The sequence below is a fragment of the Protomyctophum parallelum genome (genome assembly GCF_964188405.1).
Source record: "Protomyctophum parallelum genome assembly, chromosome: 21".
Classification (NCBI taxonomy): Eukaryota; Metazoa; Chordata; class Actinopteri; order Myctophiformes; family Myctophidae; genus Protomyctophum; species Protomyctophum parallelum.
The window spans coordinates 3,394,612-3,416,428 of record NC_139713.1 but is presented as its reverse complement, the minus strand read 5'-3'; the positions used below and the strand labels follow the sequence as shown (position 1 = coordinate 3,416,428).

At 41.8% G+C, this 21,817-nt stretch overlaps 1 protein-coding gene across 3 annotated transcripts in view; it reads left to right on the top strand.

Annotated features, from left to right (window-relative positions):
* The window catches only part of tln1 (talin 1), a 215,247-nt gene that overhangs the window by 51,388 nt on the left and 142,042 nt on the right, over positions 1-21,817 (top strand). For 2 of the 3 annotated variants that reach the window (XM_083793816.1, XM_083793817.1), the window contains 7 exons: positions 1,851-1,993; positions 4,172-4,299; positions 4,958-5,018; positions 5,594-5,698; positions 7,357-7,512; positions 12,204-12,305; positions 20,556-20,632. In XM_083793816.1, coding sequence (XP_083649942.1) covers positions 1,851-1,993; positions 4,172-4,299; positions 4,958-5,018; positions 5,594-5,698; positions 7,357-7,512; positions 12,204-12,305; positions 20,556-20,632 — 772 coding nt within the window. Of the gene's footprint in view, positions 1-1,560; positions 1,595-1,850; positions 1,994-4,171; positions 4,300-4,957; positions 5,019-5,593; positions 5,699-7,356; positions 7,513-12,203; positions 12,306-20,555; positions 20,633-21,817 lie in introns of those variants that run through there. The other variant, XM_083793818.1, reaches the window with a different exon arrangement.

Genomic DNA, 21,817 nt, shown 5'->3' with positions numbered 1-21,817 from the left:
TGTTTCTCCTCCTCCTCTGAATAACTGTTTCTCCTCCTCCTCCTCTGAATAACTGTTTCTCCTCCTCCTCTGAATAACTGTTTCTCCTCCTCCTCTGAATAACTGTTTCTCCTCCACCTCTGAATAACTGTTTCTCCTCCTCCTCTGAATAACTGTTTCTCCTCCTCCTCTGAATAACTGTTTCTCCTCCTCCTCTGAATAACTGTTTCTCCTCCTCCTCTGAATAACTGTTTCTCCTCCTCTGAATAACTGTTTCTCCTCCTCCACCTCTGAATAACTGTTTCTCCTCCTCCTCTGAATAACTGTTTCTCCTCCACCTCTGAATAACTGTTTCTCCTCCACCTCTGAATAACTGTTTCTCCTCCACCTCTGAATAACTGTTTCTCCACCTCTGAATAACTGTTTCTCCTCCACCTCTGAATAACTGTTTCTCCTCCTCCTCTGAATAACTGTTTCTCCTCCTCCTCTGAATAACTGTTTCTCCTCCTCCTCTGAATAACTGTTTCTCCACCTCCTCTGAATAACTGTTTCTCCTCCTCCTCTGAATAACTGTTTCTCCTCCTCCTCTGAATAACTGTTTCTCCTCCTCTTCTGAATAACTGTTTCTCCTCCTCCTCTGAATAACTGTTTCTCCTCCTCCTCTGAATAACTGTTTCTCCACCTCCTCTGAATAACTGTTTCTCCTCCTCCTCTGAATAACTGTTTCTCCTCCTCTGAATAACTGTTTCTCCTCCTCCTCTGAATAACTGTTTCTCCTCCTCCTCTGAATAACTGTTTCTCCTCCTCCTCTGAATAACTGTTTCTCCTCCTCCTCTGAATAACTGTTTCTCCTCCTCCTCTGAATAACTGTTTCTCCTCCTCTGAATAACTGTTTCTCCTCCTCCTCTGAATAACTGTTTCTCCTCCTCCTCTGAATAACTGTTTCTCCTCCTCCTCTGAATAACTGTTTCTCCTCCTCCTCTGAATAACTGTTTCTCCTCCTCCTCTGAATAACTGTTTCTCCTCCTCCTCTGAATAACTGTTTCTCCTCCTCCTCTGAATAACTGTTTCTCCTCCTCTGTAGCACAGGCAAAATTCTCATTTCCACCTCTGAATAACAGAGTAAGGCCCAAACCACAGCAATGCAACTCCTTGTTGTTAATACATAATATTTTGTTCCAGTGAACTGGTTGGACCATGGCAGGACGTTGAGGGAACAGTATGTGTTTATATTCCAGTGAACTGGTTGGACCATGGCAGGACGTTGGAGAGAACAGTGTGTGTTTATATTCCAGTGAACTGGTTGGACCATGGCAGGACAGTGTGTGTTTATGTTCCAGTGAACTGGTTGGACCATGGCAGGACAGTGTGTGTTTATGTTCCAGTGAACTGGTTGGACCATGGCAGGACAGTGTGTGTTTATGTTCCAGTGAACTGGTTGGACCATGGCAGGACAGTGTGTGTTTATGTTCCAGTGAACTGGTTGGATCATGGCAGGACGTTGGAGAGAACAGTGTGTGTTTATATTCCATTGAACTGGTTGGACCATGGCAGGACAGTGTGTGTTTATGTTCCATTGAACTGGTTGGACCATGGCAGGACAGTGTGTGTTTATGTTCCAGTGAACTGGTTGGACCATGGCAGGACAGTGTGTGTTTATGTTCCAGTGAACTGGTTGGACCATGGCAGGACAGTGTGTGTTTATGTTCCAGTGAACTGGTTGGACCATGGCAGGACGTTGTAGATAACAGTGTGTGTTTATATTCCAGTGAACTGGTTGGACCATGGCAGGACAGTGTGTGTTTATGTTCCAGTGAACTGGTTGGACCATGGCAGGACGTTGGAGATAACAGTGTGTGTTTATATTCCAGTGAACTGGTTGGACCATGGCAGGACGTTGAGAGAACAGGGCGTGGAGGAAACAGAGATGCTTCTACTCAGGAGAAAGTTCTTCTACTCGGACCAGAACGTTGATTCCAGAGACCCGGTCCAACTCAACCTGCTCTACGTTCAGGTATACAACTCGACCGTCCTCCTCGTACTCGATACCACGTCAAAGTAGTTAAAGGGACACTTCACCCTTTTTGCTAAAAAAATATATGTTGATGACATTTAGGAGTTTTAGAACACTTTCCTGGGGGTCTTTATGTGTGTAATGTGTGGTTTTAGATATTTTAGATTGTAGCAGTGAGCCCAGTGTCTCTGATGTCATGGACAGTGGGCTCACTTACTTCCTGGACTACATCTAGGACTACATTGTGGTCTCAGTAAGACAGCCCTCCCCTATCCACAAGGAGGAGCAGTGCACCAAAGTATTATGGGAATTGTGGTCCAGGAAGTAAGTGAGCCCAGTCTCCATGACATCAGAGACACTGGGCTCACTGCTACAATCTAAAATATCTAAAACCACATATTACACACATAAAGATCCCCAGGAAAGTGTTCTAAAGCTTCTAAATGTCATTAACATATATTTTTTTGCAAAAAGGGTGCCTTTAACAATTTAGACGTCGGATATCGATATATCGGCCAAAATGTCTCATCGGTGTGTCTGTCTATCGGTCTGTGAAGAGAGGAGAGTCCGCACACAGGTTTGCTCCAAGGTGTTTGCTTTTTATTCAAAACACCATAAATAAGACACAACGTTTGGGCCGTGAACGGCCTTCATCAGGTGATAATCGGCAGTATGTGTCAACTCCCTTTTAACCCATTTTGGCCGGGAACCCATTTTGGTGTTAGCATCATGTTATGCTTTAGCTATTGAAAAATAGCAGATCTACAATCTCGTAGCGCGCCGCCAAGTGGCGCGATACGAGCTTGTAGGTCTGCTATTTCTTTTTAAATCGAAGAGCGACTGACATTGAAGACATTTTTTAGAATCTGATCTCAGGTCAGAATGGAAACTGTCAGGATGTAGAAGACATTTCTAGAATGTGATCTCAGGTCAGAATGGGTTAAACCCAGTCGTCACGTCACGTGACTGATGACGACTGCATGGGCAGGTGATTCACTAACACCAATAAGTGACATGACAATAAATATAACCATAAATATGAACATGGATGACTGTATCTGTCTGTGGCCTCATTCACACTATTATTAAGACACGGACAAGACATGCTGTCTCGTGTCTTCTCCGTGTTTAATGACCAAACTTTTTTGTTAGTTTTGTGTTCTGCCCCCCCCCCCCCCCCCCCCCTCATATCAAACAAAAATGTTTGGTCAAACCATTTGACTTCCATTGGAAATGCATTGGGGCGGCCATTAAACACAGACAAGACAGCTGTCTCAATAGAGCGTCGCAGTCCCGCCCCCTCGAGAGACCTGGAAAAATAAACCGCCGTTCATTTTCCTCATAGGCATTTCTTAAAGTATTAATTTAAGACGGTTACGCCGCGGACAAAGCCAACTCTGATCGTGACAAATCATGACAATGAACACGATAATATCTTGGGCCGATTAAATCATTAGAAAGAAGAAAATAAAGGCAGGAGACAACACTATTTGTTTTGTTTTTCTTCTTATAAATGATTTGATCGGCCCAAAAACATTGTGTTCATTGATTAATTTTGATTAATTTTGTCACGATCCAAGTTGGCTTTGTCCGCGGCGTAACCGTCTTTAAATAAATACTTTAAGAAATGCCGGGGCGCCTGATGGAGGAGAAAGGAACTGGTTGGAATAACGTGTTCCTTCCACGCGCTACGTCCAACCAGGGAAACTCCCCCCTGTCAGGTGTAAAGGAGCAACTTGGACACTCAGGCATGAAGGAAGCATGAGTTCAAGTCCGTTGCTCTCCCCTTGTCCCCCATATATGGGGACTAGGTTGGTCTCCCCTTGTCCCCCATATATGGGGACTAGGCTGGTCTCCCCTTGTCCCCCATATATGGGGACTAGGTTGGCGGAGGGTGTGTAGAGCCCAGGATCACATTAGATGATTGACACAGGGGTGAAAAATGGGTTACAAAATCGTGGGATAAAAATATATATATAAATAAAAATAAAAATGCCTATGGGAAAAATGCATTGGGTTTCATTTCCTGGGCCACTCGTTGTTCTGAAAGGGTGGAGGGACTTCGACGCTCTATAGTGTGAATGAGGTCTGTCTCTCTCTCATCGGTACATCCCTAAGTGTGTGTGTGTGTGTGTGTGTGTGTGTGTGTGTGTGTGTGTGTGTGTGTGTGTTGTACAGGCCCGTGATGACATTCTAAACGGGTCTCACCCGGTCTCCTTCGACAAGGCGTGTGACTTCGCTGGCTACCAGTGTCAGATCCAGTTCGGGGACCACGACGAGAACAAACACAAGCCAGGCTTCCTAGAGTGAGTTCCTCGTCCTAATTGGGACACCTTGGTGTTTTAGATTTCCTTGAAAAGTAACTATTTCGGACATGGTTTCCAACCTTATTAAATGCCAACATGTTGACCACATTTCTTTTGATTTATCCCATTTTGGGTGGGAACCCCTTTTGGTGTTAGCATTATGTTATAATTTAGCTATTGAAAAATAGCAGATCTACAAGCTCATAGCGCGCCACCGAGTGGCGCGCTACGAGCTTGTAGGTCTGCTATTTTTGAAAATTCGAATAACGACTGACATAGAAACATAGCTTTTTTTAGGAAACCGTCAGGATTTCGAATCATTTTTTAGAATGGGTTATATACTTTATTCTTTCTTAAAACATGTTGACCACATTTCTTTTGATTTATCCCATTTTGGGGCGGGAACCCCTTTTGGTGTTGGCATTATGTTATAATTTAGCTATTGAAAAATAGCAGATCTACAAGCTTTGAAAAATCGAATAACGACTGACATAGAAACATAGCTTTTTCAGAAAACCGTCAGGATTTCTAAGAAAGTTTTAGAATCTGATCTCAGGTCAAAATGGGTTATATACTTTATTTTTTCTTAATTTATTTTTCTTTCTTTCTTTAGATTTTTTCCTTCATTGTCAATAATGTAATTGTATTTTCTTTGCAGTTTGAAAGAGTTCCTTCCCAAAGAATACATCAAACACAAAGGAGAGAAGAGGATATTCCAGGTAAGAACTGTCCATATGGCATTATTATATTTGACCACATTGGATTTTTTTTTAAATTTTCGTTTTTTTTCATGTCATATGAAAGCAGGTAATAATCATAGCTTCAAATTGACATATTGGTTGTTCAGTTTGACCCTCCCGTTTTGGAGATATGGCTTATAGAGTAATGTCTTGCAGAAAACAGAGTTGAGAAAACAGAGCTGGAAAAAATGAAAATGTAGCTAAGTGTAATGTTGGAGTCCACAGAAGTCAACCTTTGAAGCCTGACACTTATTTCACACATGCTCTAGTATGTGGAGAGTATGCCTGCATGTGCTATTAACTAATTTAAAAAAACAACGTTTTTCTCCTCTGGTGAAAAGCTGGAATTTGCACGATGGCAGGCTCTCAGTCAAATCTGGTCACATATAGCTACATTACCAGCCTAGGTGCCATTCTGTGAGAGATTTGAGGACATATTTTCTGTGTATGTGTGTATCGTACATTAATCGTGTTGTTTCTCTCTCTCTCTCTCTCTCTCTCTCTCTCTCTGTCTCTCTGTCTCTGTCTCTCGTCCCTCTCTCGTCCCTGTGTAGGCGCACAACATCTACCGTAACTTGACGGAGATCGAGGCCAAAGTGGCGTACGTCAAACTGGCTCGCTCTCTCAAAACATACGGAGTGTCCTTCTTCCTCGTCAAGGTAAAGGCCCCGGTCGCTTAGACGGTTCTGGTCAGTCCTTTGGTATGAAATTGGTCATTTAGTTTTAGTCATATTTTAGTTTTAGTCTAGTATTAGTTGACTAAATATCAGAAGATTTCAGTTGACTAAATCTGCAGTTGATTTTGTCGACAAAATAAAATAATAAATAATAAAAAGATCTGCTATTTTCAGAGTGCAACACCCGAGCGCCAAACAAGGATAAAACGTCTTGTCTTTTAGTTTGCTCCGTTGTTCCTCCATGTGTTTAGTTTTGTCTTTTTAGTCTTGTCTTTTAGTTTGCTCCGTTGTTCCTCCATGTGTTTAGTTTTGTCTTTTTAGTCTTGTCTTTTAGTTTGCTCCGTTGTTCCTCCATGTGTTTAGTTTTGTCTTTTTAGTCTTGTCTTTTAGTTTGCTCCGTTGTTCCTCCATGTGTTTAGTTTTGTCTTTTTAGTCTTGTCTTTTAGTTTGCTCCGTTGTTCCTCCATGTGTTTAGTTTTGTCTTTTTAGTCTTGTCTTTTAGTTTGCTCCGTTGTTCCTCCATGTGTTTAGTTTTGTCTTGTTTTACCATATTTTAGCTTCTCTGTATTGGATTTAGATTTTAATTCAGTACCATATGGGTGTGTTTGGCCCAAATTGACGCACATTTTCTGTAGATCATTTTAAATAGCCGATCTCTGCAATTTCCCGAGTTCTCAAGAGCGCTGACATACTGTGCTTACCAGACAGTGGCCTTGTGGTTAGAGTGTGTGTGTGTGTGTGTGTGTGTGTGTGTGTGTGTGTCTGAAACTGCGAGGTTGAGGGTTCGATCCCCGGCCGGGTCATACCAAAGACATGGGACAATTTACAATTTACAATGTAGGCATTTAGCAGACGCTCTTAATCCAGAGCCATTTACATTAAGCAAGAGCAAAAAAGCATGGGAATACATCACATAAAAAGCATTCATCATGAAATATGTGTAAGCTCCCTGCTTGGCACTCGCCAATGCCTCCCTGCTTGGCACTCTGCATCAATGGGTTTGGGGGTCAAATCAACTAATGAAATGATTCCTGAGCGTGGCACAGCATTGGGTCAAATGCGGAGAACATTTCACTTCATGGGCAACGTGTGTGACAAATCATAGGACCTTTAACCCTTTCTGAACGGGAACCCATTTTGGTGTTGGCATCATGTTATGCTTTAGCTATTGAAAAATAGCAGATCTACAAGCTATGAGCTTGTAGGTCTGCTATTTTTGAAAAATCGAAGAACGACTGACATTTTTAGAATCTGATCTCAGGTCAGAATGGGTTATTCAGACCAGTGTGTGTCCAGTGGAAACCTCGTATGAATCTGATCTCAAGTCAGAATGGGTTAACTGACCTGGTGCTGCGTCACCCTCCCTGTCACCCTCCATGTCTCCCTCCCTGTCACCCTCCCTCTCTCTCCCTCCATGTCTCCCTCCCTGTCACCCTCCCTCTCTCTCCCTCCATGTCGCCCTCCCTGTCGCCCTCCCTGTCACCCTCCCTGTCACCCTCCCTGTCGCCCTCCATGTCACCCTCCCTGTCACCCTCCCTGTCACCCTCCCTGTCGCCCTCCATGTCACCCTCCCTGTCGCCCTCCCTGTCGCCCTCCATGTCACCCTCCCTGTCGCCCTCCCTGTCGCCCTCCCTCTGCAGGAGAAGATGAAGGGGAAGAACAAGCTGGTGCCGCGCCTGCTGGGCATCACCAAGGAGAGCGTGATGCGGGTGGAGGAGAAGACCAAGGAGGTGGTGCAGGAGTGGAACCTGACCAACATCAAACGCTGGGCCGCCTCGCCCAAGAGCTTCACCCTGGTGGGTCCCCCTTATTACTGCCCTTTAACCTTTAACCCTTCACCCTGGTGGGTCCCCCTTATTACTGCCCTTTAACCTTTAACCCTTCACCCTGGTGGGTCTCCCTTATTACTGCCCTTTAACCTTTAACCCTTCACCCTGGTGGGTCCCCCTTATTACTACCCTTTAACCTTTAACCCTTCACCCTGGTGGGTCCCCCTTATTACTGCCCTTTAACCTTTAACCCTTCACCCTGGTGGGTCTCCCTTATTACTGCCCTTTAACCTTTAACCCTTCACCCTGGTGGGTCCCCCTTATTACTACCCTTTACCCTTTAACCCTTCACCCTGGTGGGTCCCCCTTATTACTGCCCTTTAACCTTTAACCCTTCACCCTGGTGGGTCCCCCTTATTACTGCCCTTTAACCTTTAACCCTTCACCCTGGTGGGTCCCCCTTATTACTACCCTTTACCCTTTAACCCTTCACCCTGGTGGGTCCCCCTTATTACTGCCCTTTAACCTTTAACCCTTCACCCTGGTGGGTCTCCCTTATTACTGCCCTTTAACCTTTAACCCTTCACCCTGGTGGGTCCCCCTTATTACTACCCTTTACCCTTTAACCCTTCACCCTGGTGGGTCCCCCTTATTACTGCCCTTTAACCTTTAACCCTTCACCCTGGTGGGTCCCCCTTATTACTACCCTTTAACCTTTAACCCTTCACCCTGGTGGGTCCCCCTTATTACTACCCTTTAACCTTTAACCCTTCACCCTGGTGGGTCCCCCTTATTACTGCCCTTTAACCTTTGACCCTTCACCCTGGTGGGTCCCCCTTATTACTGCCCTTTAACCTTTGACCCTTCACCCTGGTGGGTCCCCCTTATTACTACCCTTTAACCTTTAACCCTTCACCCTGGTGGGTCCCCCTTATTACTGCCCTTTAACCTTTGACCCTTCACCCTGGTGGGTCCCCCTTATTACTGCCCTTTAACCTTTAACCCTTCACCCTGGTGGGTCCCCCTTATTACTGCCCTTTAACCTTTAACCCTTCACCCTGGTGGGTCCCCCTTATTACTGCCCTTTAACCTTTAACCCTTCACCCTGGTGGGTCCCCCTTATTACTACCCTTTTAACCTTGTCCTTGACCTAGGGTCCCTGCAGCCATATGTGAAACCTGTGCTCTCAAACCTTGGCGTCAAACTAGACAATGCCCTTAAACTTGACAAACGGGTCAATGCGGTAGTTAGCTCTAGTTTCTATCATCTGAGGCTGCTGGCCAAAATCAAGTCTGTGCTATCTCTTAGCGATTTTGAGCGGGTTATCCATGCCTTTATTTCTACGCGGTTGGACTACTGTAATGCTTTGTATGTTGGTTTAACCGTTTCAGTTCATACGACGTATGAGACCGTCATACGGATCCCGAAATATTAGTACCATCGACGTGTGAGGACGTCCTAGCGACGTCCTAGTGACACGGGGCGAGATAAGAATATTCAGAATTTTTCCTATTTCTTTTTTTGGCTTTTGGCTTTTCGCTTTCCGTAGGTTAACGCTATGTGCAACTATTAGCTTGTCATTGACTCCCATGTTAGCGCGGCGGAAAGAATGACTCGTATCTCCTAATCCAGGGCGCTCTCCGTGGTGATAAATGGATCGATATGCTGGCGCTTCATTTCTGCTCCTCATCCGTCTCTCCCGTAAAATATGAACGCTTTTTGGAGCGTAAAAAAATTAATTAAGATGATCGGGGATGTGAGGTCTCTTTGTAAAGTCAACTTATTTTTAGGAAAGTGTTTCCGGTTTATGGCTTTCAGAGTAAAAGCGATCAGACAACTCTGGCACCCCGGAGCTTCTATTTTGAAGGCACTTCCGGCACTAAATGTGTTAAACCAAGCCTCCCTTGCTCTCGACTCCAGCTAGTCCAGAACTCGGCCGCTCATCTACTCACAGGTACTCGCAGACGTGAGCATCTCACACCTGTCTTGGCCTCCCTTCATTGGCTCCCTGTCCGCTTCAGTGGATTTTAAAATTATTCTATTTGTCTTTAAATCTATTAACCCATTCATGACGGGAACCCCTTTTGGTGTTAGCATAATGCTTTAGCTATTTAAAAATAGCAGATCTACAAGCTCATAGCGCGCCACCGAGTGGCGCGCTACGAGCTTGTAGGTCTGCTATTTTTGAAATGTCGTGAAAATGTGCCTCAAAGTTGGAATATATTTTTTCAGAACCAACGTTTTTAACTCAAATCTTTGCTTCTGGGGAGGTCCCTGGAACAACATATTGTCAGATGGGGGTCGGTGGCCAATTACAGATCATTTTTGGGGTCCTTGACATGAAATATTGAGTGATATACAGTAGGCCTAGAAACATGAGGTATTTCAGAAAACTGTCAGGATTTAGGAGACATATTTTTTCAGGCCTAAATGGGTTAATGGCCTGGCTCCTCTTTATCTGTCTGACCTTATTGAGGTCTATAGTCCTCCTAGGTCACTGCGGTCTGAGGGCCAGCTAAACCTCAGGGTCACAAAGAAGACCCGCTTAAAGTCCAGAGGCGACCGAGCCTTTTCTGTTGTAGCCCCTAAACTATGGAACGCACTCCCCTCCCACGTCAAACTGGCCCCCTCCATCGAGACCTTTAAATCCCGCCTAAAGACCCACCTCTTTACCTTGGCTTTTTAACCCCGCTTGAGTTCCTTCGGTCCTTGTATATGTTTTGTCTCACTGTGATGCTGTTGTTTTTCTGTTGTTTTCTGTAATGTGTCTCAGTTGTTGTCACTGTTTGTACTTTGTATTCTCGCTGTTGTTTCTTGTGTGGTAGCTTTAGTGCACTTGTTTTTATTTGTCTCCCGTACAGCACTTTGTAAACTCTGAGTTTTGAAATGTGCTATATAAATAAAGTGGATTGGATTGTCCACCCATTTAGACCTGAGGCCGATTCTAAAGACAAAAGGTCTATGTTTCTATGTCAGTGGTGCTCAAAGTATTATATATTATTATATGTAAATGTCTGTTTCTATGTCAGTGGTGCTCAAACTATTATATATTATTATATGTAAATGTCTGTTTCTATGTCAGTGGTGCTCAAACTATTATATATTATTATATATAAATGTCTGTTTCTATGTCAGTGGTGCTCAAACTATTATATATTATTATATATAAATGTCTGTTTCTATGTCAGTGGTGCTCAAACTATTTCACGTCAAGGACCCCTAAAACTACTCTCTCCCCATGCCTTTGAAAATAATTGAAAACCACCTCTCTAGTTGCATTCTTAATGCGTTGCTGCCCTCTAGTGGTTGAAATGGTAAATGGTGCATTCATGCAGCACCTTCTATCCAAATGGCTTTACATAACGGCAGATTGTGCATTTACGTTCACCCATTCACAGACACATTCATGCACACATCCACACACCGGGTCCTCGGCAGTCTGTGGAAGGAATTCACACAGATTGGTTTGGGGATTGATTGATTTATTGACTCATATTATAACCGTTTGCAGAAAGAATTGTACATTTCAGTACAAGGTCTGCTACGACGATTTAAAACCCAAGAAAGCGCTACAGGGGCTGCTTGTCTCCATTGTGCTCCGTCATGTTCAATTCACCGGGAAAAGCCTGTTTCCGCCCGGTCTCGAACCGGGGACCTTTCGCGTGTCAGGCGAACGTGATAACCACTACACTACGGAAACAACGAAGATCCGTCCTGCACATTCATTAAGTCATAGAGCACCGGAGTCTGACGTCAACGTCGTCAGAGGGCGCTAAGTCCACGGGTTAATGTACTTTTTATTTGCTTTGTAATCCCCATAAGAGGATTTTAGATCGCCTCATATAAGAACTGTGTTTGAAACTGTGTCATCCAGGCCGTTTCACTCATATGGATATGAAGAATCAACTGACGCTATTGTTACTGCTACTGAATTAGTTACATTTTCGCTAGAAGCGGACTGTATCATATATGAGTGACTGACTGTCGTAAACGACACAGAGAGACACCTCCCCGACAATAACGCAGAGACACTTATTTTTGGACCACAATGCTTATAATGAGGTGATTTTAAGATGAGCCCATGTTATTCTCCATAGAGCAGGGATGTCAAACTCAAATACACAGTGGGCCAAAATAAAGAAATGGGTACAAGTCGAGGGCCGGACTGTGTTTCAACACACAGGGCCATTTTTGGGGAAAGTTGACCACAAAGTGATATACTTTCACTGCTGATCAATAGTGAAGAGAAGACGCATGCTTGTTCTTTTGCGGGCCCTCGATACGTGACAATGCACTCGCAGTGCATTGTGGGACTTGTAGTATTAGGGTGGTCCGTGCAATATACCAGAGGGCCTGTTCTAATACTAATTAAATATCATCCCGCGGGCCAAAGATAATTCATTCACGGGCCTTATTTGGCCCCCGGGCCTTGAGTTTGACATATATGCCATAGAGACATTACCTCTGTGAACCAGGGGATGAGTGAGCGACGTCAGGACTTCTGCGCTCTATTGTTTAACATTTTGATTTACACAATTATTTTGTCACAAAAAATAATAAATATATATATATCTTTTTTTCTACAGTCCTCACAAGGCAACCTGGGCTTAATGATTGAGTATTTATTTATTTATTCACTGCCTGCCCCCTGGTGGACAGAGCGCGCACACACACGTCTCATGTTATAAAATATGTGTGTGTGTGTGTGTGTTCGTCAGGACTTTGGGGACTATCAGGACGGCTATTACTCCGTCCAGACCACTGAGGGGGAGCAGATCGCCCAGCTGATAGCAGGATACATCGACATCATTCTGAAGAAGGTAACGTTACGCAGGGCAGGATGGAGATGGCTGTCAGGTGATTCTGACAGCCAATCAGGGGAGGATGGAGATGGCTGTCAGGCAGAGGTGATTCTGACAGCCAATCAGGGGAGGATGGAGATGGCTGTCAGGCAGAGGTGATTCTGACAGCCAATCAGGGGAGGATGGAGATGGCTGTCAGGCAGAGGTGATTCTGACAGCCAATCAGGGCAGGATGGAGATGGCTGTCAGGGGTCAGGGGTCAGGGGAGGATGGAGATGGCTGTCAGGGGTCAGGGGTCAGGGGAGGATGGAGATGGCTGTCAGGCAGAGGTGATTCTGACAGCCAATCAGGGGAGGATGGAGATGGCTGTCAGGCAGCGGTGATTCTGACAGCCAATCAGGGGAGGATGGAGATGGCTGTCAGGCAGTGGTGATTCTGACAGCCAATCAGGGGAGGATGGAGATGGCTGTCAGGCAGTGGTGATTCTGACAGCCAATCAGGGGAGGATGGAGATGGCTGTCAGGCAGTGGTGATTCTGACAGCCAATCAGGGGAGGATGGAGATGGCTGTCAGGCAGAGGTGATTCTGACAGCCAATCAGGGGAGGATGGAGATGGCTGTCAGGCAGAGGTGATTCTGACAGCCAATCTGGGGAGGATGGAGATGGCTGTCAGGCAGAGGTGATTCTGACAGCCAATCAGGGGAGGATGGAGATGGCTGTCAGGCAGTGGTGATTCTGACAGCCAATCAGGGGAGGATGGAGATGGCTGTCAGGCAGCGGTGATTCTGACAGCCAATCAGGGGAGGATGGAGATGGCTGTCAGGCAGCGGTGATTCTGACAGCCAATCAGGGGAGGATGGAGATGGCTGTCAGGCAGAGGTGATTCTGGATTTAGTCATCTGAGGTGTTTTTAGTGTTAGTCTAGTTATAGTCATCTGAGGTGTTTTTAGTGTTAGTCTAGTTTTAGTCATCGGAGGTGTTTTTAGTGTTAGTCTAGTTTTAGTCATCTGAGGTGTTTTTAGTGTTGGTCTAGTTTTAGTCATCTGAGGTGTTTTTAGTGTTAGTCTAGTTTTAGTCATCTGAGGTGTTTTTAGTGTTAGTCTAGTTTTAGTCATCTGAGGTGTTTTTAGTGTTAGTCTAGTTTTAGTCATCTGAGGTGTTTTTAGTGTTAGTCTAGTTTTAGTCATCTGAGGTGTTTTTAGTGTTAATCTAGTTTTAGTCATCTGAGGGGTTTTTAGTGTTAATCTAGTTTTAGTCATCTGAGGTGTTTTTAGTGTTAGTCTAGTTTTAGTCATCTGAGGTGTTTTTAGTGTTAATCTAGTTTTAGTCATCTGAGGTGTTTTTAGTGTTAGTCTAGTTTTAGTCATCTGAGGTGTTTTTAGTGTTAGTCTAGTTTTAGTCATCTGAGGTGTTTTTAGTGTTAATCTAGTTTTAGTCATCTGAGGTGTTTTTAGTGTTAATCTAGTTTTAGTCATCTGAGGTGTTTTTAGTGTTAGTCTAGTTTTAGTCATCTGAGGTGTTTTTAGTGTTAATCTAGTTTTAGTCATCTGAGGTGTTTTTAGTGTTAGTCTAGTTTTAGTCATCTGAGGTGTTTTTAGTGTTAGTCTAGTTTTAGTTATCTGAGGTGTTTTTAGTGTTAATCTAGTTTTAGTCATCTGAGGTGTTTTTAGTGTTAATCTAGTTTTAGTCATCTGAGGTGTTTTTAGTGTTAGTCTAGTTTTAGTCATCTGAGGTGTTTTTAGTGTTGGTCTAGTTATAGTCATCTGAGGTGTTTTTAGTGTTAGTCTAGTTTTAGTCATCTGAGGTGTTTTTAGTGTTAATCTAGTTTTAGTCATCTGAGGTGTTTTTAGTGTTAGTCTAGTTTTAGTCATCTGAGGTGTTTTTAGTGTTAGTCTAGTTATAGTCATCTGAGGTGTTTTTAGTGTTAGTCTAGTTTTAGTCATCTGAGGTGTTTTTAGTGTTAATCTAGTTTTAGTCATCTGAGGTGTTTTTAGTGTTAATCTAGTTTTAGTCATCTGAGGTGTTTTTAGTGTTGGTCTAGTTTTAGTCATCTGAGGTGTTTTTAAGTGTTGGTCTAGTTTTAGTCATCTGAGGTGTTTTTAGTGTTAGTCTAGTTATAGTCATCTGAGGTGTTTTTAGTGTTAATCTAGTTTTAGTCATCTGAGGTGTTTTTAGTGTTAGTCTAGTTTTAGTCATCTGAGGTGTTTTTAGTGTTAGTCTAGTTATAGTCATCTGAGGTGTTTTTAGTGTTAGTCTAGTTATAGTCATCTGAGGTGTTTTTAGTGTTAGTCTAGTTTTAGTCATCTGAGGTGTTTTTAGTGTTAGTCTAGTTATAGTCATCTCAGGTGTTTTTAGTGTTAGTCTAGTTTTAGTCATCTGAGGTGTTTTTAGTGTTAGTCTAGTTTTAGTCATCTGAGGTGTTTTTAGTGTTAGTCTAGTTTTAGTCATCTGAGGTGTTTTTAGTGTTAATCTAGTTTTAGTCATCTGAGGTGTTTTTAGTGTTAGTCTAGTTTTAGTCATCTGAGGTGTTTTTAGTGTTAATCTAGTTTTAGTCATCTGAGGTGTTATTAGTGTTAGTCTAGTTTTAGTCATCTGAGGTGTTATTAGTGTTAGTCTAGTTTTAGTCATCTGAGGTGTTTTTAGTGTTGGTCTAGTTTTAGTCATCTGAGGTGTTTTTAGTGTTGGTCTAGTTTTAGTCATCTGAGGTGTTATTAGTGTTAGTCTAGTTATAGTCATCTGAGGTGTTTTTAGTGTTAGTCTAGTTTTAGTCATCTGAGGTGTTTTTAGTGTTAATCTAGTTTTAGTCATCTGAGGTGTTTTTAGTGTTAGTCTAGTTATAGTCATCTGAGGTGTTTTTAGTGTTGGTCTAGTTTTAGTCATCTGAGGTGTTATTAGTGTTAGTCTAGTTATAGTCATCTGAGGTGTTTTTAGTGTTAGTCTAGTTTTAGTCATCTGAGGTGTTTTTAGTGTTAATCTAGTTTTAGTCATCTGAGGTGTTTTTAGTGTTAATCTAGTTTTAGTCATCTGAGGTGTTTTTAGTGTTGGTCTAGTTTTAGTCATCTGAGGTGTTTTTAAGTGTTGGTCTAGTTTTAGTCATCTGAGGTGTTTTTAGTGTTAGTCTAGTTATAGTCATCTGAGGTGTTTTTAGTGTTAGTCTAGTTTTAGTCATCTGAGGTGTTTTTAGTGTTAATCTAGTTTTAGTCATCTGAGGTGTTTTTAGTGTTAATCTAGTTTTAGTCATCTGAGGTGTTTTTAGTGTTGGTCTAGTTTTAGTCATCTGAGGTGTTTTTAAGTGTTGGTCTAGTTTTAGTCATCTGAGGTGTTTTTAGTGTTAGTCTAGTTATAGTCATCTGAGGTGTTTTTAGTGTTAGTCTAGTTTTAGTCATCTGAGGTGTTTTTAGTGTTGGTCTAGTTTTAGTCATCTGAGGTGTTTTTAGTGTTAGTCTAGTTATAGTCATCTGAGGTGTTTTTAGTGTTGGTCTAGTTTTAGTCATCTGAGGTGTTTTTAGTGTTAGTCTAGTTATAGTCATCTGAGGTGTTTTTAGTGTTAGTCTAGTTTTAGTCATCTGAGGTGTTTTTAGTGTTAGTCTAGTTATAGTCATCTGAGGTGTTTTTAGTGTTAGTCTAGTTTTAGTCATCTGAGGTGTTTTTAGTGTTGGTCTAGTTTTAGTCATCTGAGGTGTTTTTAGTGTTAATCTAGTTTTAGTCATCTCAGGTGTTTTTAGTGTTGGTCTAGTTTTAGTCATCTGAGGTGTTTTTAGTGTTAGTCTAGTTATAGTCATCTGAGGTGTTTTTAGTGTTAATCTAGTTTTAGTCATCTCAGGTGTTTTTAGTGTTAGTCTAGTTATAGTCATCTGAGGTGTTTTTAGTGTTAGTCTAGTTTTAGTCATCTGAGGTGTTTTTAGTGTTAGTCTAGTTTTAGTCATCTGAGGTGTTTTTAGTGTTAGTCTAGTTTTAGTCATCTGAGGTGTTTTTAGTGTTAGTCTAGTTATAGTCATCTGAGGTGTTTTTAGTGTTAGTCTAGTTATAGTCATCTGAGGTGTTTTTAGTGTTAGTCTAGTTATAGTCATCTGAGGTGTTTTTAGTGTTAGTCTAGTTATAGTCATCTGAGGTGTTTTTAGTGTTGGTCTAGTTTTAGTCATCTGAGGTGTTTTTAGTGTTAGTCTAGTTATAGTCATCTGAGGTGTTTTTAGTGTTAGTCTAGTTATAGTCATCTGAGGTGTTTTTAGTGTTGGTCTAGTTTTAGTCATCTGAGGTGTTTTTAGTGTTGGTCTAGTTATAGTCATCTGAGGTGTTTTTAGTGTTAATCTAGTTTTAGTCATCTCAGGTGTTTTTAGTGTTAGTCTAGTTATAGTCATCTGAGGTGTTTTTAGTGTTAGTCTAGTTTTAGTCATCTGAGGTGTTTTTAGTGTTAATCTAGTTTTAGTCATCTGAGGTGTTTTTAGTGTTAGTCTAGTTTTAGTCATCTGAGGTGTTTTTAGTGTTAGTCTAGTTATAGTCATCTGAGGTGTTTTTAGTGTTAGTCTAGTTATAGTCATCTGAGGTGTTTTTAGTGTTGGTCTAGTTTTAGTCATCTGAGGTGTTTTTAGTGTTGGTCTAGTTATAGTCATCTGAGGTGTTTTTAGTGTTAGTCTAGTTATAGTCATCTGAGGTGTTTTTAGTGTTGGTCTAGTTTTAGTCATCTGAGGTGTTTTTAGTGTTAGTCTAGTTATAGTCATCTGAGGTGTTTTTAGTGTTAGTCTAGTTATAGTCATCTGAGGTGTTTTTAGTGTTGGTCTAGTTATAGTCATCTGAGGTGTTTTTAGTGTTAGTCTAGTTATAGTCATCTGAGGTGTTTTTAGTGTTAGTCTAGTTATAGTCATCTGAGGTGTTTTTAGTGTTGGTCTAGTTTTAGTCATCTGAGGTGTTTTTAGTGTTAGTCTAGTTATAGTCATCTGAGGTGTTTTTAGTGTTAGTCTAGTTATAGTCATCTGAGGTGTTTTTAGTGTTAGTCTAGTTTTAGTCATCTGAGGTGTTTTTAGTGTTAATCTAGTTTTAGTCATCTGAGGTGTTTTTAGTGTTGGTCTAGTTTTAGTCATCTGAGGTGTTTTTAGTGTTAATCTAGTTTTAGTCATCTGAGGTGTTTTTAGTGTTAGTCTAGTTATAGTCATCTGAGGTGTTTTTAGTGTTAGTCTAGTTATAGTCATCTGAGGTGTTTTTAGTGTTAGTCTAGTTTTAGTCATCTGAGGTGTTTTTAGTGTTAGTCTAGTTATAGTCATCTGAGGTGTTTTTAGTGTTAGTCTAGTTATAGTCATCTGAGGTGTTTTTAGTGTTAATCTAGTTTTAGTCATCTGAGGTGTTTTTAGTGTTAGTCTAGTTTTAGTCATCTGAGGTGTTTTTAGTGTTAGTCTAGTTATAGTCATCTGAGGTGTTTTTAGTGTTAATCTAGTTATAGTCATCTGAGGTGTTTTTAGTGTTAATCTAGTTTTAGTCATCTGAGGTGTTTTTAGTGTTAGTCTAGTTTTAGTCATCTGAGGTGTTTTTAGTGTTAGTCTAGTTTTAGTCATCTGAGGTGTTTTTAGTGTTAGTCTAGTTTTAGTCATCTGAGGTGTTTTTAGTGTTAATCTAGTTTTAGTCATCTGAGGTGTTTTTAGTGTTAATCTAGTTTTAGTCATCTGAGGTGTTTTTAGTGTTAGTCTAGTTTTAGTCATCTGAGGTGTTTTTAGTGTTAGTCTAGTTATAGTCATCTGAGGTGTTTTTAGTGTTGGTCTAGTTTTAGTCATCTGAGGTGTTTTTAGTGTTAGTCTAGTTTTAGTCATCTGAGGTGTTTTTAGTGTTAGTCTAGTTATAGTCATCTGAGGTGTTTTTAGTGTTAGTCTAGTTATAGTCATCTGAGGTGTTTTTAGTGTTAGTCTAGTTATAGTCATCTGAGGTGTTTTTAGTGTTGGTCTAGTTATAGTCATCTGAGGTGTTTTTAGTGTTAGTCTAGTTATAGTCATCTGAGGTGTTTTTAGTGTTAGTCTAGTTTTAGTCATCTGAGGTGTTTTTAGTGTTAGTCTAGTTTTAGTCATCTGAGGTGTTTTTAGTGTTAGTCTAGTTATAGTCATCTGAGGTGTTTTTAGTGTTAGTCTAGTTTTAGTCATCTGAGGTGTTTTTAGTGTTAGTCTAGTTTTAGTCATCTGAGGTGTTTTTAGTGTTGGTCTAGTTTTAGTCATCTGAGGTGTTTTTAGTGTTAATCTAGTTTTAGTCATCTCAGGTGTTTTTAGTGTTGGTCTAGTTTTAGTCATCTGAGGTGTTTTTAGTGTTGGTCTAGTTTTAGTCATCTGAGGTGTTTTTAGTGTTAGTCTAGTTTTAGTCATCTGAGGTGTTTTTAGTGTTAGTCTAGTTTTAGTCATCTGAGGTGTTTTTAGTGTTAGTCTAGTTTTAGTCATCTGAGGTGTTTTTAGTGTTAATCTAGTTTTAGTCATCTGAGGTGTTATTAGTGTTAGTCTAGTTTTAGTCATCTGAGGTGTTATTAGTGTTAGTCTAGTTTTAGTCATCTGAGGTGTTTTTAGTGTTGGTCTAGTTTTAGTCATCTGAGGTGTTTTTAGTGTTGGTCTAGTTTTAGTCATCTGAGGTGTTTTTAGTGTTAGTCTAGTTTTAGTCATCTGAGGTGTTTTTAGTGTTAATCTAGTTTTAGTCATCTGAGGTGTTATTAGTGTTAGTCTAGTTTTAGTCATCTGAGGTGTTTTTAGTGTTAGTCTAGTTTTAGGGCGCTTTCACACCGGACATGTTTGGTTCGTTTAAAACGAACCATGGTCCGCTTACCCCTTTGGTTCGGTTGGTGTGAACGTGCATACGAACTCTGGTGCGGATCAAAGAAACGAACCATGGTCCGCTAAAAAAGGCCGAACTCGGTTCGCTTCCAAACGAACCACGGTGCGCTTCGTTACTGGTGTGAATGCATTCGGACTTTATAGAGGACCAAATACAGGACGATAGGCAAAATAGCCGTCTGGCGTCGGCAGTTGTGAGGCTGCATTAATAATTATAGTTATAAAAGCATGTATTTTTTTACGGGGATCATATGACAGCTGACAGTCTGATTTTAATAGTAGACGCATAGGCTACAGTATATGTCGAGGCGCAGCGCAGCATACGAGGTTCACATGCGCAAAATGTACAAGTTATCGACATGGAATGGTGTACGCCACTGTACGGTATGGCACACGATGTAAGCTTGTAGATCTGTTTATTTTAAGCATGCGCTGGCCGCCGCCACGCAAAGTTATGACAAAGCATGCGAATCTGCGATGCATGAGTCTTCATGCGAGTTTCTCTTTCAACTCGTGTCCCCTCCTTTTTGTGTGTGTGTGTGTGTGTGTGTGTGTGTGTGTGTGTGTGGGCGCGTGGGCGCGCACGCACATGAGGGGACTGGGGGAGAGACCCATATATTTATATGGGAGAGACGCAGAGACAGAGAAATATAAAAAATCATCCATGTCGCGCAGGCCGCAGGTATCGAGAAAAAGCCAACGTTAAATAAGCTATACACAGGTGGTCCCAAATGATTAATTGATTACATCACTATAGCAAAAGACGTAAAACTAGGTCAACTCAATTAGCTGCAGCGGAGCTGTTCTGACTTGAAGCTCAATAACCAACTGACCAAACCATAAGATGACATGGAAATGCCCGCCGCGGCGCCGATTTGATGCGCAGAAATAACATGGGTGAAGGTGCACACATGGAAGAAAAGTCCTTTTTATCGGGGATACCTTGTTGTAGGCTATACGTCTCCGTGAATTTATGCATCAGCATTCAGCAGCAAGCACATTATTGTTCAAACACCTGCTCCTCTGTTCATCTGTTGCTCTTATTTGGCTAATAAAATAATTAATAAGAATGAATGCAATAGCAAGTTGTTGTTGCCTGTCATGTTGCTGTTCTCTTCTCTCTCTGTGTGACTGAAGGTTGCCCCAAAAATTGTAGACAGTGATTTCCCCTCATGTTCTTTTCCCCCTCACTATTTGGTTCGCTTAACATGTCCACGTGTCATTTGTTTACATATTTGGTACGCTTTACAAAGTCCAGTGTGAACACCAAACGGACCAAAATCAAAATGCAAATATTTGGTCCTTGGTCCTTGATCCGGACCTTCTAAGCGAACTTTGGGTGTGAAAGCGCCCTTAGTCATCTGAGGTGTTTTTAGTGTTGGTCTAGATTCAGTCATCCGAGATGTTTTTAGTTTTAGTCGACTAAAAGGAAAAGGCGATGTGTGACATGTGAAACCTTGTTCTCTGTTCCCAGAAAAAGAGTAAGGACCACTTTGGCCTGGAGGGAGATGAGGAGTCCACCATGCTGGAAGACTCCGTGTCCCCCAAAAAGTAACTCCCGTGTTTATTGTGCTGTTTATGTTTTAGTCAGAGTCTCTTGAAACGTTTTCATTTAGTTTTAGTCACATTTTAGTCACCTGGAATGTTTTAGTGTTTTAACCCATTCTGACCTGAGATCAGATTCTAAAAAAGGTTTTTGGAAAAGCTATGTTTCTATGTCAGTCGTTCTTCGATTTTTTCAAAAATAGCAGACCTACAAGCTCGTAGCGCGCTATGAGCTTGTAGATCTGCTATTTTTCAATAGCTAAAGCACAGCATAATGCTAACACCAAAAGGGGTTCCCGCCCCAAAATGGGTTAATTTAGTTTTAGTCACATTTAGTCACCTGGAATGTTTTAATGTTTTAGCTCGCGACGCGCTGTGAGCTTGTAGATCGGCTATTTTCAGCAAGCGTAAAATCTGCCATGACGACGGCAGAGAGTATCCTATCCAGAGAGTATCCTATCCAGAGAGTATCCTATCCAGAGAGTATCCTATCCAGAGAGTATCCTATCCAGAGAGTATCCTATGCAGAGAGTATCCTATGCAGAGAGTATCCTATCCAGAGAGTATCCTATGCAGAGAGTATCCTATCCACAGAGTATCCTATGCAGAGAGTATCCTATCCAGAGAGTATCCTATCCAGAGAGTATCCTATCCAGAGAGTATCCTATCCAGAGAGTATCCTATCCAGAGAGTATCCTATCCAGAGAGTATCCTATGCAGAGAGTATCCTATCCAGAGAGTATCCTATGCAGAGAGTATCCTATCCAGAGAGTATCCTATGCAGAGAGTATCCTATCCACAGAGTATCCTATCCAGAGAGTATCCTATCCAGAGTATCCTATCCAGAGAGTATCCTATCCAGAGAGTATCCTATGCAGAGAGTATCCTATCCAGAGAGTATCCTATCCAGAGAGTATCCTATCCAGAGAGTATCCTATCCAGAGAGTATCCTATCCAGAGAGTATCCTATCCAGAGAGTATCCTATCCAGAGTATCCTATCCAGAGAGTATCCTATCCAGAGAGTATCCTATGCAGAGAGTATCCTATGCAGAGAGTATCCTATGCAGAGAGTATCCTATGCAGAGAGTATCCTATCCAGAGAGTATCCTATGCAGAGAGTATCCTATCCAGAGAGTATCCTATCCAGAGAGTATCCTATGCAGAGAGTATCCTATGCAGAGAGTATCCTA